The sequence below is a fragment of the Heteronotia binoei genome, chromosome 18 (assembly GCF_032191835.1).
Source record: "Heteronotia binoei isolate CCM8104 ecotype False Entrance Well chromosome 18, APGP_CSIRO_Hbin_v1, whole genome shotgun sequence".
Lineage (NCBI taxonomy): Eukaryota > Metazoa > Chordata > Lepidosauria > Squamata > Gekkonidae > Heteronotia > Heteronotia binoei.
In genome coordinates, this window is record NC_083240.1 from 46042850 (window position 1) to 46070710 (window position 27861).

General features: G+C 48.7%; 1 protein-coding gene across 1 annotated transcript; it reads left to right on the plus strand.

Annotated features, from left to right (window-relative positions):
• The first annotated feature begins 3592 nt into the window (after positions 1 to 3592).
• On the plus strand, positions 3593 to 16758 carry DYNLL2 (dynein light chain LC8-type 2). The gene is made up of 2 exons (XM_060258864.1): positions 3593 to 3747; positions 14833 to 16758. The coding sequence occupies exons 1-2, from the start codon at positions 3616 to 3618 to the stop codon at positions 14968 to 14970; spliced, it is 270 nt and encodes an 89-aa protein (XP_060114847.1). The 5' UTR covers positions 3593 to 3615; the 3' UTR covers positions 14971 to 16758.
• Positions 16759 to 27861: the final 11103 nt, after the last annotated feature.

Genomic DNA, 27861 nt, shown 5'->3' on the forward strand with positions numbered 1-27861 from the left:
GCATTATTGTATTTTCAGATTTCTTTGGAAAGGCCAGGCAAGCCCGATTGTTTGTAAATTGGAAAGGCGGTGCTGGGGTTTTGTTATGTTGAGGGGGAGCTGCAAATAAACTTTAAGCAACAGAACCCACAAGAGTAATTTTAACTGCTGAGGCCAGCATCTGCCCTCCCCCTTCATGAGAAAGTGCTGGTCATTGTGACGAGTGAGTTACTGTTAGCGTAGCTGGGATGATTTACGTTGACTTAGAAGGGGACGTGCCCAGAGAGATCTTGTGGCTTCTCTGCAGCAACTGGAGCCATTGATCGGGTCCCTCGTTGCCCTGCAGTCTCTGTGGCTGACGCTGCTGAGCGGAGGCTGAGGGAAGCTGATATTCCCGGGCGAGAGGCTCTTTCTGCCAGCGAACCCAGCGCCTCTTCTGTGGATGAGCGCGTGCATGCCCAAGCTGCAGGGGTGGGTGGTGTCTGTGTGAGTAAGTGCGGGCATCAAAGCCTCTTGGAACTGCAGGTTTTGGCAAGGGTGGGAGAAATCCCACACCCAAATGTTGCTCCAGAGCCCTTCAAAAGAGGTGCTCTTGTGCTGGGAGATGGGAAGGCGTGAAAAAACAAACCTTGCTGCTTCAGGGAGACCCTTGAAAAGACTAAGCGGGAGGAGCAAATTTGCAGACCTGTCAGAGGAAACAGAGGCCTGATTTTGCTGCAGATGTGCAGCAGTGCTTGGTGGCAAAGGCCTGGCTGGGCAGCTTCCAGCAGCAGGTGAAAAATTGCTCATTGAAATGCGCTCATTATATGTGAGTTTTTGATGTGCCACTAGGAAGGCCGTTCGGCTCAGCCTTGTTTTCTCCATGCAGGGCTGCTCTTCTCCCCGCCCCCCTTCTGAAGCCCTGCATTCAGCTCAGGTGGAAGCCCTGCCACTAGAGTGGGCCTCATTCCGGCCCATGCTGAACCTCTCCTTCGTGTGACAGACTGCGGAGTTGGCAACAGGAAGCTGTTCTGGTCTTGGAAAACCCTCTTCATCCATGTCCCCCCACCTCTCTTGCCAAAGCTGCTCATGTGTGGTTTTCCTTGCCTCAATATTATCCTCTCAGTGACCCTGTGAGGTAGTTCAGGCTGTGTGTGACTCACCCAAGGGCCTCCCAGCAGGCTCCCAGGGCGGAGGAGAAATCTCAACCTGGGTCTCCCAGATTCCTATGCAGTGCTCTAACCACTATACCACTGGGTGGGAGATGATTAGATGATTTTGACTGGGTTGTGATTTCATGGGTGATGTGCACTGAAAAGCAACCCACTAAGGTGGCAGAATGCTGGGTCTTCTTTGCCCTTTTCTCCTCTTTGCTTTTTGTAGCCCTGTTTGCATGTTACAGTGAATGCTCATGCGTTGTGCATGTACTTGTATGCATCTGCTTGCAAGAGATAGAATCTGTGTTCACTTTATAAATGAAATCGGGGACCAGTTCCTGGGTGAATGGAGACGGAGTTTAGAATCGCACATTCAGCTGCACGTGCATTGAACATAACATGAAAATGACTGAATGCACATGTGAAGAAAAATCAGGTGTCCATTGAATGCATTGCACATGCATGCTTTAACCTGTACACAGGGCTATTACGTTATGCGCACAGAATTCAGAAGTCTTCAAGCCAAAGGTACTGTTTCTAGCAATGCGGGCTCTCCTTGTATAATGTACATCGGGCTTTCTATGCCCAGCTATGGCCACCAAAGTAGAGTACATACAAATAAAGACATTTGTGGTTCATAGAATGCTTCTGCTGCAATACATTCATTTAGCTTCTGAGGTACTGCAAGGCTGGGCAAGTATGTGCATGCATGCCGGTATGTTAAAAGCTTTGGTGCTGGGCTGGGAATGAGGCCAAGCTTCAGGTTCCCCCTTGCTATGAAGTTGCTCTCAGCCTAGCCTACCTCACAGGGTGGGTGTGAGGAGAATCCCAGTGATGCTCTGACCTCCGTGAAGGAAGGGCAGGGGAGGAAGCGTGCTCTGTGTCGAGTGAAAGGTGGTTGTGTAGCTGCCAACTTGGTCGCCCATCCATATGCTCTTTAAGCTGAGATTTCCGTCCCTTTATAGGAAACAGTATTCATTCTTTCAAGCAATTGCGTAGATCTTTTTTCCTGTCCAAAGATACTGCATTGATTGGAGTGTCCACAAGTACTGGCTCGGCTTGCTAGCCAGCAATCTTCCGGGCTCACTGGCCATTTTTTTCCTTCTAAGACCGTTAGAATGGATAGAAGGTCCGAAAAGAAGCAAGACGTTCTCTTGCCTGCAGGGTCATTTGCTTTGCCATTGCTGCAGGTAGAACACAATTCTGGCCTGCAAATGCTGTAGGTAGGTGGATGTAGTCATATATCTGGCAAGCCAAGATAAATAACTTTTAGCCTACTGTAGTAAACACATGGAGTCTAGTAACTTCTGTGGACTCCTTTGTATGAAATGGCTGTAAAGTGGGGGGGGGGGGGCGGGGCCGAGAAGTTAGCCTTGCCTAGAGTACCAGACAGTCTCTGGCCAGCCCACTTTGGTGCACGCGGAAGGTTCCTGTTGCGTTTGTGGGGGTTTATTCCCACATAAACATGCAGAGAATCATAGCCAAAATAGTGAATGGCCCAGTTTTTTGCCAGCTCTAGATTTTTATCTATTTCCAAGGCTTATTGCCCACCTTCCTGCCCAGTCAGGTCAGCAAGGTAGCTGTCAACCCAAGGTCAGAGCTATGGGAAAAGGCTAACAAAACCCAAGTTAAACACGCATATTTTAGTTGTATTTTTATTTCCTGCCTGCATCTCCCACCTTTCTCTCCAGTGAGGAGCCGGCGTGGCTTGCATCACTGTCCTCTCTTCCTTTCTGCGGTAGGTTTGGCTGCGAGTGGGAGACTGGGCCAGGGTCACTTAGCAGGCTTCTGTGGCAGAGCTGGAATTGGACTTGGTTCACCTGGATCCCAAACCAGCACTCTATCCGCTACAGCCCACCCCACCTTTAAATGCATGTGACGTAAAAGTTAAAGGGGAAGGAAGGATTACTGAGGGCGTGCTGGATGAAACGAGTCTCCACCTGCTGGTGGAAGATGGTAGTTGAAGTTCTGCAGTTCTGGGGCCATGACTGAGAAGGCCCCTTCAAGGGTTGTTACCCATCTGTTCTTGGAAGATGAGGGTACAAAGTTGGGCCTTGGGAGGTGATGGTCAGGTAGGCCCAAAGCCTGGCAGCCAGAGGATGTAGTAGATGCTGTTGTGACAACTCCTGGATGCTCCCAGAGCTCAGCTGCAGCATTGTTGGTGATCCAGCCTTCCGCAGGGCTTGCAGGACAGAGCTCTTCGTCAGGCTTTTGATCTGGCGGGCGTCCCTTTGAACGTTATCGCTTCCCTTCACCATTTTACACTCATGGTGCTTATATAGAGCTGGCAGTCATTGGCCATACGTGCTGTTATGTTTGCCGCTTATGCGGCATTCTGCAAGACATTCTGAATATGCTGCTTTGACTGTTGAAACTGTTTTTATGATGATTTAATTCTGATGTTTGTTTTTACTGCTGTAGGCCACCCTGAGCCCGCTTGCTGGATAGGGCAGGGTATAAATAAAAATAAAATCTGGGTTCTTCTTCCCACAGGGCCATCATGTCTGACAGAAAGGCTGTGATCAAGAATGCGGACATGTCCGAGGACATGCAGCAGGATGCCGTCGACTGTGCCACACAGGCCATGGAGAAGTACAACATAGAGAAGGATATTGCGGCATACATTAAAAAGGTACCGTTGGGGCCCCTGTAATCTGGGCTGGGGGCACCACACTGGGGGTCCATCTTGTTGGTTGCCATCACCTATTGGCTAGGCTCACCTTCTTTGCACACCCAGAGCCTCTCGTGGCATTATTCTCACCTCGCAAAGTGTTGGTAGAGTGATTTACACAGCAACAGTACACAACCTGATTAAAGAGTTGATAAAGGTTTATTTTAAGAACTAACTTACTTGATAGGAAGGAGGAGAGACAGAGAAGTTCCTAACTACATCTCTAGCAGAGAGAGACTGAGTGAAGGACTTCAGAAAAAGGGGGAAATGCCTTAAGGGTAGCAATCAGAAGACAGACATGGAATGACACTTAAGATAATGAGATTCTCTCTCTCTCCTTATCTGTCTTCTTGCTGCCCCCTTCAGGGTCTTCTCTTCTTTGTACACTAGACATTGTCTGTTCCAACATGAAATACATTAGGTTAGGAGTGACTGGCTGTGGCGGAGTCAGGGGGGAGAAAAACCTGGGTCTTCTGGATCCTGGTTTGATGCTCTAACACAAGGGTGGCCAGAGTTGCATAACATCAGCCACATACAATAAATGGCATGAACATCAGATGTTTGAAGGAAGAAAATAGAGGGGGGAAGGGATGGTGGAAAGAAAGCAACTCAAACTTTAAATGCATTCTCCTAGTGACAAATGCCTTCTCCAAGCTGGCTTATGGGGCAATGGCTTTGAGAGCAGCAGAAGAAGATAATGGATTTATATCCTGCCCTTCACTCCGAATGACTCAGTCTCCTTTATCTTCCTCCCCCACGACAGACACCCTGTGAGGTGGGTGGGGCTGAAAGAACTTTTACAGCAGCTGCCCTTTCAAGGACAACTCCTGCAATAGTTATGGCTGACCCAAGGCCATTCCAGCAGCTGCAAGTGCAGGAGTGGGGAATCCAACCCGGTTCTCCCGGAGAAGAGAGCAATGGCTGACCCAAGGCCATTCCAGCAGCTGCAAGTGCAGGAGTGGGGAATCAAACCCGGTTCTCCCAGCGAAGAGTCCGCACACAACCACTACACCATACTGGCTCAATATGTGTGAAAAAGCCACATGTGGCTCCTGAGCCACAGTTTGGCCACCCCTGCTTCAATGTCTATCATCTTGTCTCACTGATTCATCCTGGTTCCTTTCTGGAGCCTGTGATTGGGGTATTTTCCAGCCTTTATTGAAGAGGAGTTTAGCTGGGTGCCAAGGGGCCTGCTTGTAAACCTTTCCCTGTAAGGAAAGAATTTTGTCTCTAGCGAGTCAGATCACTCAGTCTGTGGATCTTGGTGCTGCCACTAGCTGGTAGCAACACTCATTGCCTTGAGCTGGAGGGTGTTTCCCAGTCCTGGGGATCCTCGAACTGGAAATGCCCAGGCATGAATCTGGGCTTTTCTGGCTGCAAAGCCATGGCTGCCTCTTTTTCCCCTGCCCAACAGCATGTGAAACATCCCTGTATTGAGTCTGGCCCTGGGCCGATCAGTGTTGTCAGAAGAACCCAGCTGGATGAGGCCAATGGTCCCCTCCTAATCCAGCATCCTTGTTCCAAAAAGTGGTTGGCCAGGTGTGGGGGGGAAGTGGGAGTCCTACTGGAGCCTTCATTATCAATGGAAGCCCAGATAGCAGCCGCTGCCAAATCAGCCTTTTTTCACCTGAGGCAGGCAAGGCAGTTGGCTCCCTTCCTAGAGCATCGGGACCTGGCAACAGTGATCCACGCAACGGTCACCTCAAGACTAGATTACTGTAATGCCTTCTACATGGGGCTGCCTCTGTGCCAAACCCGGAAGCTGCAACTAGTGCACAACGCGGCTGCTAGACTGTTGCTGGGGCTCCCAAAGTGGGAGCACATACAGCCGGGGCTGCGTGAACTGCACTGGCTGCCAGTTACATACTGGATTTGTTACAAAGTGCTGGTTATTACCTTTAAAACCCTATATGGCCGAGGGGCTGCCTACCTTAGGGAACGTCTCTCCCCGTATGAACCCCAGAGAGCACTGAGGTCAGCAGGGAAGAACCTGCTGACCATCCCTGGGCCAAAAGAGGTAAAACTCCAGAGCACCCGTACTCGGGCTTTCTCTGCTATTGCCCCACAGCTGCGGAATCAGCTTCCAGAAGAAATGCGGGCCCTGCGGGACTTTGAACAGTTCCGCAGGGCCTGCAAGACCACCTTGTTCCGAATGGCCTTCACCGACTGAAACTGCTAAACTGCTAAGTAAACTTGCCAGCGATTATAGCACCAATATATTAAAGTTTTTGTTTTTAGAATTTTAATAGATTTTAATCAATTGTAGTTAAATTGTTACATACTGTACAATGTAGGCATTAAGTTTTTGTTGTTAGCCGCCCTGAGCCACTTCGGCGGGGAGGGCGGGATACAAACAAAATGTGATGATGATGAAGTGTGGCTCAGTGAGGGAAAAAAGCCTCTGCTTGGCATGCAGAAGGTCTGAAGTAGGGAGGTGCAAAAAAAAAAAATTCGGATTTACACGGATTCGGAAGTATACGGGGGGGGTGGAAATTCGGAATCCCCATATACTCCTGAATACCGCATTCGGAATAGCTGCATATACGGTAGATGCGCGGCTATTCCCGAATATACAGCCCTATTATACCCTATGGGCCATTGAAATCAATGGCAAATAGGGTATATTTGAAGCCGCCTGGAGGGGAGGGGGTTTGAGGGAGAGCCCCCAAATTTGCAGGGGACCTGAAGGGGACTCTCCCCTCCAACCCCCCCCCCCCAAGTCCCAAAAAGATTGGGCCAGGGGGTCCCTGTCTTTGGGCTCCCCAAAAGGCCCATTGCCAACAATGATGGGGAAAGCCCAATTAGCCACTTCCTCACTGTAATTGTCGTGGGAAAAGTGGCTCTGGGGAGCAGGGGGTTTTGAGGAGAGCCCCCCAAACTGCTGTGCAGCTTCAGGGCACTGTCCCACACAAAACCCACAAGGCCAAAAAAACTGGACCAGGGGGTCCAATTCTTGGGGCACCCAAAGCCAAACCTAACTTCACATCAGAGAATCTCTATAGGACGCAAATGCACTACATCCCTCTATCTACTCTATAAACCCTGCAGGCCTGGAACCAATATAAACCCAGTTGCCAACGTCACTGCCACACAAAACACACTCTGCTCAAGGTCTGCTCTGCAGACCTGGCTGCAGCAAACCCAGATGCCATCTCTCCAGCCCTGCCCCAAACAACACGGGGAGAGCTGGCCAACCACAACAAGCCTGCTGGTTCTGGGTCTCTCACCCAGGTGCCAGCTTCCCTGCCACAGAACACACAATCTACAGATGCCAGCTCTCCAGCCCTGCCCCCAAACAACACGGAGAGAGCTGGCCAACCACAACAAGCCTGCTGGTTCTGGGTCTCTCACCCAGGTGCCAGCTAAGCTTCCCTGCCACAGAACACACAATCTACAGATGCCAGCTCTCCAGCCCTGCCCCAAACAACACGGGGAGAGCTGGCCAACCACAACAAGCCTGCTGGTTCTGGGTCTCTCACCCAGGTGCCAGCTAAGCTTCCCTGCCACAGAACACACAATCTACTCGATAAAAACAAGAAAGTGACCCAGCCCACACACACCCTCGCCCACCCCCACACCAACCAGAGGTAATTTAAAAAAACCAAAACAAAACCAGCAGAATCACAAAAGGCCAAGTGTTAAAAAGTGGCCTTTTCACCAACAAGAAAGCTCAGGCCAAATAAGTCAACAACACCCCCACCCCCAAACCAGGAAAAGGGACAACAGGAGAAAAGGCCAAGCAACTCAAGTGTTAAAAAATGGCCTTTTCACCAATAAGAAAGCTCAGGCCAAATCAGTCAACAACACACACACCCCCCCTAAAACCAGAACCAGGAAAAGGGGGACAAAAGTGGCCTTTTAAACAATGGAAATTAGTAAGAGCAGCAGCACAACACAGCAGCAACAAATCAAACACTGAATACTTTTAAAACAGTAAAAAAATTAACTTTTAACAATACAGGAACTTTGCCAACCCCTCCCCCCCAAAAAAACCCTTCACCCTAACCCCAAGAAATCCAAGCCACCCAAATCAGGAGAAGTAAAAGGACACTGCACTTCTAAAAGTCCTCTCACTAAATTAAGATATGGGCAAATTGGCAAACCCCCCCGCCCCAGGCCCCCTCCCCAAGCAGAAACCCCGAACCCCCTAACCCCAAATAAGCTACCCCACCACCACCCAAATCTGGATAAGTAAAGGGACTCTGAGTCTTAAAAAGTCCTTTTACCAACAATAAATAAAAACAAAAACCCCAAGACTGTCTTACCTTGTCTTCTCTAGTCCAGGGAAGTCTTATAAGGCTGAGTGAGAGAGCAGCAGGCAGCAGCTGAAGCCAAGAGCCAGCCAGCAGCAGCACAATCTCTCACACCAACCAACACAGCAGCAATGGAGGAGTCCAGCCAGGAAGACTCCTTAAAAAGCCCTGCAAAGCATGCATTTGCAATGCATTTTGCAAATGCATGCTTTGGATTGGCTGCTGGGGCTCCTCTTCCCCTCCCCCCCTCCCTGATGGTTTCAGATGTATTTAAATGGTTTATGAATATGTGTGTTTGATGTGTTGGTATGTTTGTGGAAGAGCACCTCATTTCGTTGCTCTCTTTTTGTTGAGAACAATGACAATAAATTCATCTATCTATCTATCCCAGGGAGGCTATGGGAGAGGCGGGAAAAGGCAACTAAAGGCAGGAAAGTAGGCAAGCAGCTTCTTTGGGGCTGCAGAAGCTACTTTCCCACCTTTTGAATTGACAGCCGTATACTTCCGAATAGCTATTCGGGAGTATACGGCGAGCCGTATTCGGCTGCCGTGTAATGGGCGCCTATGGGGATCGGCTGCAGCCTATTCCGTATACAGCTGAATCAGTACTGATTCAGCTGTAAATACAGTTCGGCCAAACCGAATGCACATCCCTAGTCTGAAGTTCTATCCCCGGCCTCTCCAGCTTAAAAAGATGGTGTAGTAAGTAATACTCCCTCTAAGCTGTGGAGTTTTATGAGCAGAAAATCTACTTTGTAAGCTACTAAAGTTGTGAGCTACTGCATATATTAGTTTGCCCTGGAACCATCCTTCCTGAGCTAAGACAAAAAGGTGTGAACCAGGGGCTATAAGAGACTATGAGCTAGCTCACACTAACTCCGCTTTGAGCAAACACTGGTTGTGGCTGGTTCCTTTTGCCTGCCTGTCACAGAAGAGGTAGACAGGGGCTTGAGGCTGAACTGGGCTGGGCAGCTGGAAGATCCCCAGTGAGGAGGCGTGGCCATCAGAGGGTCGGGCAAGAGTGTGCAGGTGTGGCTGAAGGGCTTATGCAGAGGATGAGGATGGTCAGTGCCTGAGTGAGCGCTCTCCTGGAGCTCCACAGACACTGCCCTGCATTTATATTCATCATAAAAACTCAGTGTGAGAAAACTGAAGTTACCAACAAGAAATGTTCCCTCTAAGCTATGGAGTCTTGCAAGCAAAAATTCTACTTTCTGGGCTACTAGCATTAAAGCAAGCGGTTTGTCTACTGCATAAATTAGTTTGCTCTGGGGCCATCCTTTGTGAGCTAAGACAAAGAAGTGTGAGCTGGAGGCTAAAAAAACTGAGCTGGCTCACACTAACTCAGCTAAGGGGGAGCACTGCCAATGAGTGCCCAAGGAGAAGAGACGGGAGGGGAGAATGAGCAGAGGGTCGGTAGGTGGGCCAGCAGCCACTGAGCTGAGGACAGCCAAACCGACTGGAATTCTGCAACCAGATTTTTTGAGCTTCAGGCATCTGGTTGTGACGGTCTCGGTTCTAGCCTTGAGAAAGAACTGACTGTCTTCTCCCCCCAGTGGCTGGCTCAGGCGCTCTTCCACGCCAACAAAGCATTCCTTGTGCTTAAGAGTTTTAATGGCAATAGGATGTCTAAGCTGTCACTAGCTGGTAGCAACTCTCATTGTCTTGAGCTGGAAGGTGTATCCCAGTCCTGGGGATCCTCTAACTGGAAATGCCTGGGCTGAGGTTGCTAAGTTCCCTCTTAGCTTTTCTACGTTCTCAATTCTGCAGGGTGGGGGCACAGAGCACCAAGAGCAGAGCTGTGTGGAAGCTCATGCTGTGGGGTATGCAGTCTTTTAGCACATAACTGCAACTTCCAGCAATTAAGACAATTACAATAAAATGCCAGTTGCTACAAAGCCCATAATAGAGAGTCTGCAATGGAACAAAAGGCTGCTGCTGGCTCTTGGTTAGGATGGTTTAAAAGAACCTCCATCCTGGTCAGAGGCCGTATGCCCGTGAATGCCAGGTAAGGGGGGGGGGGGGGTTAAGGCTGTTTAGGACCCTGCATCTTTCCCACCAAGAAAGTCCAGGTTGCATTCCATCTTGGCAGCGAGAAAACTCATCCATGTTCGAGGAGAATCTTGAGTTTTTCCCCCAAGGGGGAAGGAATCAGCTGTTTTCAGTTTTGTGGAGACTCATCTTAATCTTCCATTGCAAAGGATTTCACCATAGAGAGAGCTGCCACTCTGCCTCCATAGGCAATAACAGCCAGTGGTGGTTTTCAGTTGAAGACTGAAAGTTCCCATGTAGTGATGCTGGTCTTCTGTTTCTGTGAGCACCTCTGGATATTTTTTCCCCTTACCTACCACCCTGTTCAGTTAGCTCTGGCTAACAACAATAAGAAGTTTCTCTTATGGTCTTGGGTGCAAAGTCCCTTCTGATCAAGGGATGAGAGATTAGAATATGGCTTAAAGCCACAAGACTAGTAGCCCAGTAGAACTTGGCTGCCTTTGGAGATCTGACCCTGCTGGTCATGCACAAATGTTCCTCAGCTTGCTTTCAGGTGTAGCTGAGATGGTTTTCTCCATACTTGGATGGTGCTGGAAACCTCTGTGGAACAGGGGAGGCTGGGAGAAGGGGGGTGTCCAGCGTGGAGTGATTAGGAAGGAGGAGGAGAGAAGGCTTTGGGAGTCTATAAGAATTTCTGAAGCAAAATGGGGGGGGGTACCCAGGTTGCTGGAGTTGGAGGATCTCTGTCCTGGAGGCAGAGCTGGACCTAGACTGTCTGGTGCCCCACCCGCACTGATGATGTCACTGAGTCACATGGGGGGCACCAATTTGGTACCCCCAGAAGGCTGGCGCCCTAGGCAATTGCCTGGTTTGCCTAGTGGAGACACCTGGTTGGTAGCTGTGGGAACTAGGAGGGTGGACTAAATGGCTGTTTTGCTCTGATCCAGCAGAGTTCTTCTTAGCTTTGATAGTTTCAGTAGAACTTCCAGGTTCAGGGGCAGTGGGTTTGAGTGCCACATGGGAGGCAACAGACAACTGTGAGCACTGCAGCTTGTGAATTCTGAAAGCCAGCTCTTCCAGCTCCAGCTAATAATGGGATCCTGGATAAATGGCCACAGTGCATACTTCTGTTTATTTCATTTATACCCTGCCATTCTCCTCATTGGGGACCCAAAGGGTCTTGCATCCTTCTTTCCTCCAGTTTATCTTAACAACAACCCTATGAGGTAGGTCCAGTGTGACTGGCCCCACAGTCAGCCATTGAGCTTCTGAGGCAGATGGGCTCTCACAAAGCCTAGTCTGACATGCAAACACACTGGCTGTCAGTAGAAATCTGAAGACCAGCAAAAAGGAAAAGTGAGAGGTCACGTAAATTGTAAAAGCTATACCAGTCAAAAGCAGGATAAAATATCTCCTTCCCTTTACCTGAAAGGTGCCAAACAGCATCAGCAGAACATGAATATTTAAGGACAGAAATCCTTTTTTTCAGATGTTGTTTCTATCAGCGCAGCTAGGTAACTGACTTCTGAGGTGCAAACTGTTGGCATCGTAAATGAAACCTGTAGAAAACTGTGATGCTCTTGATTTATCTGAACTTCCTCGGCTCTTAGAGAAGTGCACTGCTCCTCGGTTCAGAAGAGCAGCATAATACATTTAAGCCAACCAACTCCCTTGCTTCTCAGCACCTTCAGAGCACTGCAGGAATCAGATGTCTGCATCTGACTTACATGGGATCCCTGCGCTATAATGAAGGCAGGCACATTGGCTCTGGTTAGGTATTTTCACCTGTACTTTCTGGACCACAGTTGGGAAGGCATAAACTTGCAATATTATTCAGTTTGCATACCTCTGTAATTGACAGAGTGCAGTTTCAAGGAGGCCTCACAATATTTTCCCTGTGTCATTTGATCTCATATTGGAAAATTCCCTTTTGGGTCTTCTATCAACTTGTTTTTTTACTGCCTTTTGATTGTAACAGGAGCCTTTATGTACCTTACATGGAGTGCAATCAGACCAGGAGTTAGCTATGCAGTCTCTTAGCTTTTAAAAAGCTGGTGCAGTTTGAGACATGCCACAGTGATCAGTCACAGGCCACACATGCACAGTAGAGCGACCGCACCACTCCTGCATGTCCATGGCACAGCTGGGCCAATCAGACAGCCGGAAGCGCACCACAGAAGCACCACAGTGACTTTGCCACCAGGAAGTTCTCATCACAGCACAAGGGGGGTGCAAGTGGGCTGAGGGGGACAGGTGTGTCTGGGATTGTGCCCATCAGATCTGGAGATGGGGGGTGGCCGTGGCAGGCCAAAATGCCCATATTTACATCCAGTGTTTGACCTCTGAGGAGGGCTTAGTTGGGCTGAAATGTGTTCGGTCAGAAGTGTTTCCTCCCGCGTGTTTGTCGCTTCTATTACTTCATGAGGCTTCAACTCGGGCCCTTATTTTTGTGAATGTTTCTGCAATAAATACTTACAAATCTATATGTCCGTAACTATTGAGCCCTTGCTTTCTAACTTACCTTTTACGTTCTGGATGCCGTTTTGTTGGGTTAAGGTTCCCCCTTCCTTTTCTTTGCCTTACACAGGGCCAGGCCATTGGTCCATCAGGCTTAGTATCTACTGTTTGGATTGCAGTTGGGTCTCCAGGGTCTCAAGCACAGAAGGCTCTTTCTGAGATTAGCCTCAGTGGTAGAGCCTCTGCTCGGCATGCAGAAGCTCCCAGGTTCAATCCCCAGCATCAAAGGACCAGGCTGCAGGTGATGGAAAAGACCCTTTTCTGCCCAAGACCCTGGAGAGCTGCTGCCAGTTGGAATAGACAAGACTGACCTTGGTGGACCAGTGGCCTGATTCAGCACCATGTATGACATCTGCTGCCTAGAGATGCCAGGAACTGAGCCTGGGCCGTGGTGCATGTGAAGGTGGTGCCGTGTCACTGAGCTAAGCCCCCTCGATGCTATCAACGTGCTCTTGGCCCTTGGAGTAGTGTTAAAAGAAGGTGTCTTGCCTGCTACAGTTTTTGCATATTGTGGTGCTGGAGGCCTGACATGACCTTCTGCCTAAAACTGGTGCATTACTACGAAGAGATCAGCTTCATGGTGGCATATTCTCAAATGAGTTCTCAAGAGCCTGTGCAGCCAGGTTGATAATTTAACCATTCCCAAGCAGAAGAATCTCGCAGAGGGGGAGCTGCCACGCCCCCAGTCCAGGCAGGTTCCCAGCCCACATTGGGCTGGCAAGGGGGACCTCCCCCAATGTCGGTGCGATGACCCCTGCCGGAGGAGGCTGGGGACTTGGCAACCCTACGCAGAGGTGACATACTTCTGCAGCTCTGGGCAGCCAAAAGTAGGAGCGAACCATTGGCCCATAAATGTATGTGGGGGGAGGAGCAAGCCTGAATTTGCTGTTCCTTCATTACCATCTAGGCTCAAACACCCCTGTGCTGCTCTTCATCTCCTTCGAGCATCACTCGGGGTCTGCACCCCCCCCAGTGTCTGAGCAGTTTGCTTGCAAGAATCGTAAGGAGGGCCTGGGCAGGCCTTCCAGGGGGGTGCCTTTGCCAAGTGTGGCTAACCCCTTCCTTTGAAATCAAGCCTTGTACTTAATATCTTGCCTCTCGACAGGCTTCTGAGTCAGTGAACAATTTGTATTTGTTCATTAGGAGCTGTCATACTCTGCCAGTCTTGGTGGACGGGCACTTTACAAAGCTGTAAAAACAGCTGCTAGTAAAACAAAGATGTCTTTTCAGACCAGACAATGGTGTGGTTTGTGCAAGACCGTGAATGGAAACTGCCTGCCTGGATGCAGGCCTCCCCCTGTTCTGTGGGTTGGTCCATGAAGCCAGGCCTTAGAAGTGGACTTCCCCGTCAAAGCGAGTCTTGACCGTAGTTTCACATGATGTCTGAATGGTGCCTTCCTGGCATGTCTCTGTGATGCCGCCAGGCCCCAGAACAGGGGCACAGAATGAGCATTTCTTGAAGACAGCCTTGAGCGGAGCTCAGCCCTGGTGTTGCAGACTAGGTGCAGTGGCTTTGCATTATATCTTAGCCAAGCAAGTGTTCTAGTATGGGATTTGCTGCCAGCGAATGTCCAGAGGCATTGATGGCTTTGGAAGAGGTCCAGGCGGTTTCTTGGGGGAGAAGTCTATCCACAGCTACTAGCCATGTGGATTAAAGGGGACTTCCACAACCAGAGGCAGTCAACCTCTGAATCCCAGAGCCAGGAGGCAACATCAGGGGAAGGCCAAGGCCTCAAGCTGTGCAGAATAACTGATGGCCACTGTGTGAGACTGGATGCTGGACTAGACGGACCAGCAAAGCTGATCCAGCAGAGCTTATCTGATGTTTTTCGTTTATCAGTGACCTAAAAACATCATGGCACAAAAACAGCTTAACCGAAGGGGTGCTGGATGGGCAGGGATGAGAACCAAACGGGAAGATCTTGTTAACTTGGCACCTCCTTAGAAGTCCCAAACATATTGCTGGTTTAGTTCATCTGAATGCAGTCCTGGACTCACCCGAGAGCTGCGGCTCCTCTCCAAGGCGGTGGAGCTCGGTGGCCTGACCGGCAGTAGCTGTATTAATGCCAGGCATAAGAGGAAGCTCTTGGGGCATGTGTGATGTCATGGTAGAGTACAACAGCCATGGTGACCACATGGTAGATCTCTGGGGATCCTGGCTGGCAGCTAACTGGACAGAAGAGAGTCCAGGAATATGAATTAGCAGTTTTAGACTGAACTTGGATCTTTTGTGAATTAGTAAGACTCAATTTTCTTTCCTCCCCATCCCATCTGTTTTCTTCAGGAATTTGACAAGAAATACAACCCCACTTGGCACTGCATTGTGGGCAGGAACTTCGGCAGCTACGTAACGCACGAGACAAAGCACTTCATCTATTTCTACTTGGGCCAGGTCGCAATCCTCCTCTTCAAGTCGGGATAGGAGGCAGGTGGCGGTGAAGGGACACGGCGAGCGAGGGACCCGGACTGTGGTGTTCTGAAGGCAGGGAGTGCGCAGGCTTCCTCTACCATGGCTGTGCCGCTGCATGGACTGTATACTATATTTAATGTGTATATGTTGCAGTAATACACCTAAATTCTCTTTTGGTTGCCTGGGGGATGAAAGGCAGCATCTTTCTTTTCTAAAAGAAATTTTTTCCTGGGTTACTGCTTTTTTTTTTCTTTTGTTCTTTTGCACTAGGGAAAACTGTAAATGCTTCAACAATGGCCTTTAAGTGGGGGGAAAAGGAATAAATAAACTTTAATTCCACAAAGTCATCTCTTGGTGGTGTTAATGTTTCTCAAAGCCGAATTTAAGCAGACCAAAAAAGTTCTTGTGAGGGGCTGAATTGGACTGAGGCATCCACCAACTGTTTCTTTTGTCAGGCCCCTGCTGACTGTGTGACGTTCCTGCTCAGTGAAAGGGATGGTGGGCGGAGAGAGGTCTGGGGGTGGCGGCCAGCCTGCACCCACTTTGCTGCACCCACTGTTGCCTCCCGTGCAAATCTAGAAGGAGGCCGGTCTTTAATCTGAATGTTCAGGCTCCAAAGTAGATTAACCCTGGCCCCAGAGAAATCCTTACACCCTCATCCCTGCCCCACGCGAGGGGCATCTGGCCGGGGCTCCAAGGCCTATGGCCCTCATGGTGGGGGGCAGCTGCTGTTGGCCTCTCGCCCCCTCCATCCCTGATCGAGTCAACGTTGCCTTATTGCAGCTTACTTCCGACAACTGTTGTGTGGGAAGATCTGTCAAAAACTGGTGGCTTGATGTTGTGTAGGTGCATTGTGTGTGTTTAATTTTTTTTTGTGGGGGGGGACAGTCATTTGGTAGAGGCCAATTCAAAATCTCCCTCTTCCCCCCCCCGCCCTAACAGAAGCCTGCCGAAGCAGATAAAGCCAGCAGCAAAACTTCCATTGCAGCAGAAAACATGCCTGCTTCTAAAGCTGAGGAAACGTCTCCTGCAGGCTTCATCGGTGTCATCCCTGATGTATAGTTGAAACTCTGTTCTATTGCTAAGATGTCTAATTGGCTGTCTCTGTTTTTTTCTTTGTGAGTTCATCTTTGAAATGCACACTGCAGTGATAGCTTTAGCAAAATTTGGGTGCTTTTGCTGTCAAGAGCCTATAAATTGAATTGGGTAGATTCTCTCCCCCCCCTCCCCAAAATTGGGTGTTGGAGGAACAATGAAGACAAACTATCTGCAAGTTAGTAGCAACTCCAGGATACGGATATGAAAATTGTCTCCATCTGTGTGTGCTTGTATATCATACCTTGGGGAGGGGGTGATAATTTTGTTTGGCTGTGAAATAGAAGACCTGAGCTGTCTAGTTCTGACAAACAGAAGTTCTTGTGTCTGTGCAAAATCCAAAGTATGCCTCAAACTTTGTACAAATCTCAGTCAAACCATCTTGTAAAAGAAATAAAACTAGAGATTGATGTAGCTGTTGTATTTCATGTTGACTTCAGTCTCCCACCTCACCAAGGGGGTGTCAGGAAAGGTGAGGGGCCTCAGATTTCAACTAGTGCTCTCTACTGATAGTCTAAGGAATTCCACCTGATCTGGAAAAGGAGAATGTTTTGTCTTTCCTTTCTCTTTCCATGCATGAGTCTAACTTGTGAATATGTTCACACTTCATGGAGCGTGCAAAAATTTGAAAAATTCCCTTATCTGCAGTTGCTCAAAATAAACCTTATTTTTCAAGAACATTAAAATAACTGACACATTTAAGAATGGTTTCCAGTTTCCTTTCTTTTTTCATGCTCTGAAGGAGAAGTAGGCGGTGGGCTTGCTTTTCTGGGTGGGAAATGTTTTCATGGCTTCTTAAAAGTTTGCTTCCCTGCACTGGAGGGGGGTGTGTGTGGTGTGATGGTGACATCTTGTTTGCAGCTCTAGAGTGTGTTTTGGCTGCTCCGCCAGCCCCAGTCACTTAAGACAGGTGCATTCCAGTGGCCTGGGAGGGCTTAATTCTGATCCTCCCTTCTCAAAAACATGTATGAAAACAATGCCCAGAGAAATAGAGGCAAAAGAGATGCTTTCCACACCCTCCTGGTGTTAAAAGGGCTAAATAGGACTTGCAAATGAAGGACTGTTGAGAACAGCCAAGTATCAGTGACATGCAATGCAAAAGAGAATCACAGACAAGGAAGTAATCATTAAAGAACAAAATCAGTGAAAAAAATTACTAATTACACTCATTAGAATTACTTCTACTAAATTTTTAGTGCAAAGCTCTTGAACAATTCATCAGAAATTTCAGAGAAAAAGTTCCTTAAAGGAGCCACAAGGCTATAAATTGATTGGAACAGAACAAATTGCTAGAAAGAACGACCCTCAACGTGGATAGCAGCATAGTCTACACATTTCAATTTGATGTCATCTTTGTCCAGGAGAAAAAAGTTTGAACAGTCTTCAGGCTCTCAAGTTCTTTACAGGGTGACTAGCACGATGTCTTATGGTGGGGAGATTGTGCTAGTCACCCTGTAAAGAACTTGAGAGCCTGAAGCCTCCTGGACGAAGATGACATCACGTTGAAACTTGTAGAATATGCTGCTATCCATGTTGAGGGTCGTTTGTAACATCTACTCTGTCTGGAACATCTGAAATATGGACCTAGTATTTTTCCTAGCACTTTGTTCTGTTCCAATCAACTTATAGCCTTGCGGCTATTTTAAGGAACTTTTCTCTGAAGTATCAGTGACAGCTGAGGTGGGGGGCAGACTCTTTGGGGTTCTGGTGGTGGAGGAAGGTGCCATCAAGTCAGCCCATTTAGGACAACCCCATGAGGCAGGGGTGTCAAACTCATTTGTGATGAGGGCTGGATCTGCTGGCCTCCCTTCGAAGTATTGACCAGCACCAACTCTGCTTTGGAGATCGAGTGAGATTGGGCTAGCCTGGGCCAGCCAGGTTAGAGCCTGTCATGACTCAGGGGGCTCTTACCAATTGCTGCCACCACTCTGGGTTAAGGGTTCCCCTTGAGAAGGCCCAGAGTTCTCTCCCAAGCCCTTCAGGCCTCTTGTAGCTTAGGCCAAATAACAGGCATGAGGACCAGGCAGAGGGAACTACAACAAAAAGGATTATTTTAAAGTCAGTTCAAGATAAATTAACAAGGTGCATAAAACAGTAAAAGGAGTGAAGGGAAAATAACCAAATGCCCTAATGCGTCTAAACTTACTGTCCCTAAACTGTCAGTCAGACCTGGGCTTACTCACCCTACCTCACAGGGTGAGGGTCTCTCCCTGGCAGCAGCTCTTCCTCAGCTCTGCCTCCTAGGAAAAGGCCAAGCCCCGCCTCCTGGCCTTGGCCTTTATATATTCTCTTCCCAGGCCCCACCTCTCTCTGAGCCTGTTTCCCTCTGAAACCCTCCCTACCCAATCAGAGGGGATCCTGGGAGATGTAGGCTTTTCCCAGTGCTCCTCAGCAGGCTTCCCTGGGGCTTGCAGGCCTCACTAGACCCAGGATCATGACAGAGCCATTCAGCCTCTGAGAGCTTAATGAAATCCTTAGATGGGGATTTTGCCAGGGGTGATTTCCTAGCTGATTTCCCCTCATTATGACTGGTTCCTTGGAGACCTACAGTTTCAAGCTACAATGTAAGGTAGCTTACTCTACTGTTTCTTGGTACGTATTGAGATTTTATCCCCTCAGTCAAGAATATGTGTCCTTAAAAAGGATGTTCCAAAGGTTCGGTGTAGTGGTGAAGTGCGTGGATTCTTATCTGGGAGAACTGGGTTTGATTCTGCATTCCTCCACTTGCACCTGCTGGAATGGCCTTGGGTCAGCCATAGCTCTGGCAGAGTTATCCTTGAAAGGGCAGCTTCTGCTAGAGCTCTCTCAGCCCCACCAACCTCATAGGGTGTCTGTTGTGGGGGAGGAAGGGAAAGGAATCCAGCTTCTGCCAGAATCAAACTAAGGTCATGAGCAGAGAGTTCAGACCACAGTACTGCAGCTTTACCACTCTTCCTGCTGGCTACAGCGGGGAGAACTGAGCAGCTGGAGGGAGGGGAGGTTCTTTTGTGTGAAGAAAGGAAAATGATAAATGTGCTCGCTGCTGAACTTTGACGTGACAGTCTGCAATTAATGCTGCTGAGGGATATGGGGTGGGCCTGCTTTTGCGGGTGGCTCCTTAGGGCAAAGTTTGCTCCCAGCATGGGAATGAGGGAACCTTGTTTGCAACACCTGAGCTGTATCAAGTAACCAACCCTCTAAACCACTTGGCTGCTCCATGGCCTGAGTCATGTTGCTGTACCTCTAGCCATCCCCTTTTCAGCAGCCTGGACCCCTAGGCTTGGTGGAAATTGGGGGGCGGGGGGAGTATGTAACTGGTTTGGCTTTCCTTTATGCTGACACCTTATTGTGTAGGTTACTGTTAGAGCCTCCACACCTTCTGACTTAGCCCAGCAGTAGTAGGCCCCAGGTCAAAGATCTCCCCTTCCCTGGTCATGGTGCACCCCTGGAAATACAACAAGCAAGGCGGTGGGAGTTGGCTGAAGGAGGGGTGTGTGCTTATCCAGGGTTGTGGAGGTGCATAAAAGTGTGTGCATGCATAACATCAGACTACACAGCAAACAGGGAACTACAGTGAAAACAGAATAACATCATGCAATTTCTTAAGTTCAGTGCACTTGATTCCATAAACTCGGTTTTATATGACAAGACTCGGTCTTCTTCTTTCATCATCCTAACAATCCAATTGTGGTGACTGTGGCTAAGGCACCTTGAGTGCTGTTTCATGAGAAGATTCTTGGATTTGATGTTACTAATGTTAACGTTTGGGATGATGAAAGAAGACTGAGCGTTGTCATATAAAATCAAATGTATTGAATCAAGTATATTGGACTTAAGTAATTGCACACCGGCTCAAGGTTGACTCAGCCTTCCATCCTTCTGAGGTTGGTAAAAGGAGTACCCAGCTTGCTGGGGGGAAAGTGTAGATGACTGGGGAAAGCAAGGGCAAACCACCCTGTGGTCATATAAAATCAAGTTTATTGAATCAAGAACACTGGACGTCTGTGAAAATGCCCTGATGTGATGTCAGCTCATGAGCCGGTAATGACCCGGGGCTTGCACAGGGACTACCTTTACTTTCTATTCTATAATCAAACTACAGCAACAACATATATTTTTGGATCGATGGATATGCTGAAAAAGCCATTAGTACTTCTAGATGGTGGCCTCCAGATGCAAGCCAAAGAGGCAAAAACACCATAAACATGTGCTGTGCAAGATGGGCTACAAAAGAAAGTTTTTAATTCACAGTTGAAGAGGTTTTGGGGGTTTTTTGCTTTGGTTGAGAAGAGGTGGTGCTATTCGTTGACAACTGTACTGCTGCAGAGGAAAGCAACCTGTCGATGCACAACAGGCTCTGGGTGGGGTCTGATCCGTTCTATTTACTGCCCCTCTTGCAACATCTCTTTTTATCTGTGTGTTGAATTTGTGACAGGAAACCTGGCTCAACTTCGCAGGGCTGTTGTAAAGGGATGCAGATGCCTTACTGGTGAAAATAAGGACAGCCTTTGATAACGCCTCAGTTCTCAGACTGCAATGTCATGGTTATCCTGAATACTTCCTCTGTTGGATGCTCTTTTCATTTACTCCGAAATAGCCTCTCCCACTGACTTAAAAAACCAAGAAGTGCTTGTTCTTCGGAAGAATATAATTGTCCTCTGAACTGTTATAAACAGTTCAAAACGTACCTCCCCAAATACATTGTGTCCAAGGGCAAGCTGCACACTGCAACGTGCCTTGGTGTTCATGTGCATGTGTTTGTCTACATTTGTACAAGAGACATCACCGGCTCACAGATTTAACAGCTGGACACTTGAGTGAAGGAGGTTGAATCCTGACCATTCACACTGATCATTGTAGCAAAGTATACTCAAAAGGCACAAATACAGGCAGTACTAGGGACTAGTGTCTCCTCTGAGCTGAGTTAGCATGAGCTAGCTCACAAATTTTTAGCCTCCAGCGCACACCTTTTTGTCTTAGCTCAGGAAGGATGACCCCAGAGCACACTAATTGATGCCGGAGCTCACAACTTGAATGCCTGCAGCAGCTCACAAAGTAGAATTTTTGCTCACAAGACTCTGCAGCTGACAGGGAACACTGCTAGGGACCAGAAAAGAATTGGTCCCTTTTTGTGTCTTTTGGGGATAACTAATTAAGATGTGGCACAGAGTGGTAAAGCTGGAGTACTGCAGTCTGAGCTCTCTGCTCACAACCTGAGTTCGATCCTGGTAGTGTCAAGCATAGGAGTTTCAAAAGAACCAAGCGATGATTAAGAAACAAAGTATTGGTTTATTGATAATCCATTGTGCTCATGGAAAGACCAGATTGAAAGTGATACAGTAGAACACATGGCAGCTGGCTTTAAGGGCTACATCAAAGAGATATTAGAGATCGCTAGGAATTCTAACATAGGCATGTGAAAAGCTGCAATCACAGGTTCAGTTATCTTTTGCAGTTGGCAACATCCTGGGTCCCAGGCTCAAGCCTGGGAACTGTCCCGGGGAGGCACTATCTTCAAAGCTGGCATTCCTGCATTTGTTACAAGAGGTGCGAACTAGAGAATGGGTTACATAGCTTTGATATGCACCAGCAGAGGAAGAAAGTAAACAATACAACTTTATACAAGGAATAACTTGTATGATTGACAGGTAGAAGCTGAGTTCAGGTAGCTGGCACCAGGTTGACTCAGCCTTCTGTCCTTCCAAAGTCGGTCAAATGAGTCCCCAGCTTGCTGGGGGGAAAGTGTAGATGACTGGGGAAAGCAATGGCAAACCACCCAGTAAAAAGTCTGCCGTGAAAACATTGTGAAGCGACATCACCCCCGAGTCGGAAACAACTGGTGCTTGCACAGGGGAGTACCTTTGCTTTTATAAATGTCATGGAATTGCAGTTAAAATGCTGTGAATGAAATCAATGAAATAAGACAATAAGAAGAGTCCTGCTGGGTCACACCAAGAGCCATCCAGTCCAGCATCCTCTGTCTCAGAGGGGCTCACTAGATGCCCTGAAAGGCCAACAAGCAGAGCCTGGAGGCCAGATCCTCTCCTCCTTAAAGGCCCTCAGCAACTGGTATTCAGAAGCACACTGCCTCTGGACACAGAGCCACAGCCCCCGTGGCTAACAAGTTGCCAGTCCCCAGGTCCAAATGGGGGATCCCTGTTTTGGGGGCTTTTCCCCACCACAAACCAGTTGGCCAGTGGGGGAAACACCTCCCCAAAACAAGTACATTGCCATGCATGCAATGTCTCGATGCAATGACATTACCTGGAAGTGACGTCATCACATCAGGGTCATCACACAGGAATGCTCAGGGTTTGGGGCAAAACTTTATGGTTTGAGGGTGAATTTATCATAGAGTTTTGCCCAAAAACCAGAAAATCACCCCTGGCATTGCTGATGTGATGACATCACTTCCAGGGGATGACAGAGCATCCCATGATGTCCTGCCCACCACCAGAACACCCCCCAAATCTCCCCAACGGAGCAACAAGGGGACTTGGCAACCCTACTAACAACCATTAAAAGGCTTATTCCCCCTTTAAAAGGCAAAGGAAAGGTCCCCTGGGCAAGCATCAGTCGTTTCCGACTCTGGGGTGACGTTGCTTTCACAATGTTTTCACGGCAGGCTTTTTACGGGGTGGTTTGCCATTGCCTTCCCCAGTCATCTACACTTTCCCCCCAGCAAGCTGGGGACTCATTTTACTGATCTCGGAAGGATGGAAGGCTGAGTCAACCTGGAGCCAGCTACCTGAACCCAGCTTCCACCGGGATCGAACTCAGGTCACGAGCAGAGGGCTCCAGCTGCAATACTGCAGCTTTACCACTCTGCTAGGGATCATCACTGCTTCTTGTGGCAAGTCCCTGTCCTCCCCAGGCTCCACCCTCAAATCTCCAGGAGTTTCCCAACCAGGTTTCCCCCCCATCCCCTGCCAGTGGGGAGGGTGGCAGCAACCCTAGGTGGTGTGTGTGTGTGTGCCCGAGCACATGCTCCAGAATATGCAGCCCTTCCTCCCCCTCTTGTGGAAGGCAGTTGCCAGGCATTCCTCCCCCCTCCCCACTTTAGTAAATAACACATTCATGTCAGGGGTGTCCTGCTGTGATTGGAAGTGGCAGGAACCATTCTACTTTTGGGGTTATTATGTTTTCTAAGGCAAGCTGCGCCACGGCTTCTTCCTGAACGCTGGCTATGCTAAGCAACACCAAGAAGCCAGCTTCAGAGAGATTGTGTTGCATCCAGTAATTTATACAGAATCTTTCAACAGGAAGATCTGGCAGATCCTCCAAGAAAGCCACAACCGCTTTGCATGATAAGGGGCACAGCTTCTCTCAGAGGTTTTTTTTTCTCTCCCTTCCCTCCCCCCCCCCCCCTTTCCCCTCTTTCTCTTGCACTGGTGCCTATTTGGAATCCAACTTTCATTCCTGTTTCAAAATAACTGTAATTATCTCTAATTGCCATGATTATTTCAGTGTGGATTTGGGGGGGGGGGTTTACTATGGGGAAACGGTGCCTGTTCTTCAGCCAGTCGGGTGCCGGAAACTGCCGCCCAAATGCTGAGATTGTTTTGTATTTTATGCAAAATGCAGATGAGGTGCATGCAGCCTGGCGACCTGCGTGAGGCCAATGCAATGTGTCACTTGTTTCCCCTGCTCTCTGCCTGGAGGAAGGCACAAAAAGGGTGTCTCTGGCAGCCCCCGAATGGCTTGCACAGGGGTGAGATCAAGATGGGCTGCCGTGTTAGTCTGTCTGCAGCAGTAGAAAAGAGCCAGATTCCAGGAGCACCCTCAAGACTAACCAAACGTGTGGCTGCTTTTGGGAGCCGCAGGTATCTGAAATAAGTGTGCAGTGACTTTTACAAAGGGTGACTATAATATAGTGCAGCGGTGGCCAAACTGTGACTCGGGAGCTGCATGTGGCTCTGTCACACATGCTGTGTGGCTCTTGAAGCCCCCAGTTGGCCAGCTTGGAGAAGGTATTTGTCTCTTTAAATCACTCCTCCAAGACAAGCCAGCCAACGGCTTGGAGAACACATTTAAAATTAAAGTTGCTTTCTTTCCACCTCTCCCTCCCCTATTTATTTTCCTTCCTTGCAGCTCTCAAACATCTGACGTTCATGTCTTGCAGCTCTCAAACATCTGACATTTATTCTGTATGGCTCTTTCATTAAGCAAGTTTGGCCACCCCCGATAGAGTGGGTTCCATGCAATGAAGAGGCGAGGTGGTAGTGCTCATAGCTCTTTTTATTCAGCACAGCATAATATAGGGCTGCACTCGAAGACTGCAGACTGGGCCAATTTATATACACTCAAGGTTCCTGCTCTAGCATGTTCGTCAACCGTTCAAACCAGCAGGGGACCTGTGATTGGAACAGGACAGCAGGGATTTGGATCCTACTGTCCGTTGTTCTCGAGTCCCCCAGGCTCAGTCCTGCAGGCTCCAATGGGCCAGGCAAGAACACTGTTCGTTATACGCATTTCTGATCACATATACAACAGTGACCCTCAGCTAGGCCTTGCTGGAAAGATGCCGGATGGTGGCTAATGGTTGACCACTGGCCTCTTCCAGTTCCTCTGTTCAGGAAGAGGATGGGTTGTAGCAGACATATTGACATCTTCAGCAGAAACCGAGAGCATCCTTCCCGGGCCTGGCTCTTCATTCCAGGGCACAGTGGGCAAGAGGCTGTGGCAGCCCCAAGGCCAATGCTGCACCCATTGCCCCTTCCACATTCACAGATGGGCAAAAAGCAGGGGGGGGGGCTGTTGTGCCACAATGGCAGCTCACCTGCTGGGTAAGAGGGAAGCAATGGCTGCTAGAAGCATCCCTGAAGTCGGCTGCAGGCCAGGGGCTGGCGACGGGGCCTCCCCAGCAGGGTCACAGGCCTCAACCTTCCCCCACAACACTGGCCTCACATGGCTACAAGAAGTGCAGCGTTCTTTATAGAGGCGCTCTGATATCATAATATTGAGATTATGAGAGACTCGCTCTTTGGAAATTAAGGAAGCTGAAATCAGCCTTTGGAAATGACAAAGAATGAATTCTACAAGTATTGCAAGTTTGCAACATTCTTTATTACGAGACCAGCACTGGCATTTTAACCAGCCTGGAGGAGGAGGAGGAGGAGATTGGATTTATACCCCACCTTTCGCTAGCCAAAGGAGTCTCAGGGTGGCTTACAATCTCCCTCTTTGTGAGGTGGGTGGGGCTGAGAGGGCTCTCACAGCAGCTGCCCTTTCAAGGACAACTCTTGCAAGAGTTATGGCTGACCCAAGGCCATTCCTGCAGCTGCAAGTGGAGGAGTGGGGAATCAAACCCAGCTCTCCCAGATAAGAGTCCGTGCACTAGACCAAACTGGTTTGAGTGGTGAGATTATGTCAACGATGCTTGGAAACTTCATGAAGTCTTTCAGTGACGGACTTTGAATTTTTTGAATAACCGTTGAACTTAACTTGGCTTACGCATTTCAGCACTGAAAGATGTATTTTGCATCTTAATAATATTGTAAATTGTACTTATTAAGCATGTTTGTTGATGCTGTTGAACCTCGGTGTTTATAATAATACAGGAAGTGGCTTTTCAACCATTTAAAATTGTCAGTATATTTTGTTAATTTTTCCACAGTTTGGATTGTTGGTATTTTCTCCATGTCAACTGATGCCTGTAGCCTGCAATCAGCCCTAAGTCCAGAGATCTGTAAACCCCCGGCTTTTTATAAATTTATTGTATGGTTTTCCTTCGTGAGCCGCCTCAAGGAGGTCTCCGGGGGAGGCAGCATGTCAATGCTCTGAATAATGAAATAAAAATTCTCAAGTGGAAGTCCGGATTCTGATGCGAGTCGCCAGCCTCAGAGGCAGCCACATGAAATCGATTCTTTAGTTGTAGCTTTACTAGTACAACAGCCTGCTGGTCTTGTCCAAGTTGTCCAGTGGCTAAAGCATGATGGGAGAGACCCCCCCCCAACTATCCCAATTTCCATCATTCAGAGGTAGGTTGTCCCCTCCCCTCCAATGCCCTGCTTTTGTCTCCTTCCCCACCCAAGGCATACAACTTGCAAATAAACATTGCAATGCGGTCACAATCACCTGTGCCATAGCAACTAGGCATTTTTTTTGCCAACAATCATCTCCTCCTTTTGTCTGTTTCAATGAGGTCTAGGACAGAATCAACCTAGCTCATGGACTGAGGCACCAAACCCTCTGAGGCAGAAGCTGTGTCTCACGAGACAAGGCAGAAGCAAGCAGGGCTCTTTCTCTCTGATTTCCATCTTACTAAAAAAAACCCCGCACACACAATTCAATGGCTCTGTTGTGGGCAGGGCCGGCTCGGCCACTAGGCAAACTAGGCAGTTGCCTAGGGTGCTGGGAGGATGGGGGCACCAAATTGTGCTCCCCATCCCCTCCCGGTGCCCCAGGCAAGCACCTCATTTGCCTGCCTCCTTCGTCTGCCGGCCGCTACCGCCGCCCACCCCTCCGTTCCCTTCCCTTTGCCTCTCCCCGGTGATTCCATGCCGCCCCCGTGCCTCCTCCCCTCCCCACCTCCTCCCCCTCCCTCCCTCCCTTCCCCACCCCACGTCAATTTCAGTGCCAGAACCGGTTCTAAGCAGCAGAGTTTGTGAAGAACATCCTGAAGAACAGGGAAGTGCCTGCAAGTCCAATTCCAGAAGATGAATTCCAATAAGGACAATCAAAGGATAAACACGTGAGAAATCCCAGGTAATGGCAATCTCGTTTTGGCCACCTTTGTCAGTGAACACGTATGAAGCACTGTTTGTACACATAGATGGTATTAATTCCAAGATAAAGTTTTTAAAGTCAAACTACACGAAGATCATCCAAAAAAATCAATAGAAAGTAATCTGATCATGGGCTGGGCACCGTTCGGTCTGCAGAACACAAATAATACAAAGATCAGTTCCTTGGAGGCAACTAGAATTTCTAGTTGCCTCCAGGGACTAGAATCCCACTGATCTCCCCCCGCCCCAGCTCCACCTTCCCTCCCCGCTCCTTTCCCAGATGGAGTTAGCAACCCTATAAGGCGTTCCCCTGTCAAGCATCTCCAGAAAGGATTGGGATCAAATGCAGCTACATCATTTGGTGGATTGACTGCACACAATTTGCATTCTCTTGAGAGCTGCCTTCCTTCGGCAGGTGCTGGTGAATACCGTGTGGCTTGTTCTCATGAAGCATGATGATTAGTCTCCTTTGAATGTATTCCCTTCGCTGGGGCCTGACAGCCATTTTAGAAATGCAAGGCAATTTGAGTGAGGGACTTGAGCGTTCCTTTGAACTATGTGGCTGCAATGGCTCAGAAGCCTTTTGAAGCCTGCCACTGGAGGCATTTGCATGAGCAGTGCAAGTCTTACCACGTGCGCGCACCACTGGCAAAACCGTTTCATCACTTTTGCAGAGCAGGTATGCAGGGCACTTTTTTGTTGACAAAGCCCAGCAGGACTCATTTGCATATTAGGTCACACCCCCTGACATCACCATTGTTTCACATGGGGCTTTCTTGTAGAAAAATCCCAGCAGGAGCTCATTTGCATATTAGGCCACACCCCCGACACCAAGCCAGCCAGAATTGCATTCCTGTGCGTTCCTGCTTAAAAAAAAAAGGTTATGTGTTTTGTGTGTTTGTGTGGCTATTTGTTGTGGATTTGAGCAAGGCATGGGTGGCATCCAAGGGCAACGGCAAAGACAGAAGGACAGATGTAACCCTGACTCAGTCTGATGGGCATGAGCACAATGTGCCTAAAATTAAATTACTTTGATGTCTTCGATTTCAGTTCAGCCTGTCTGGGTTGGGATGTTTGGCTGGTGTGCTCCCCCACGCAGCGC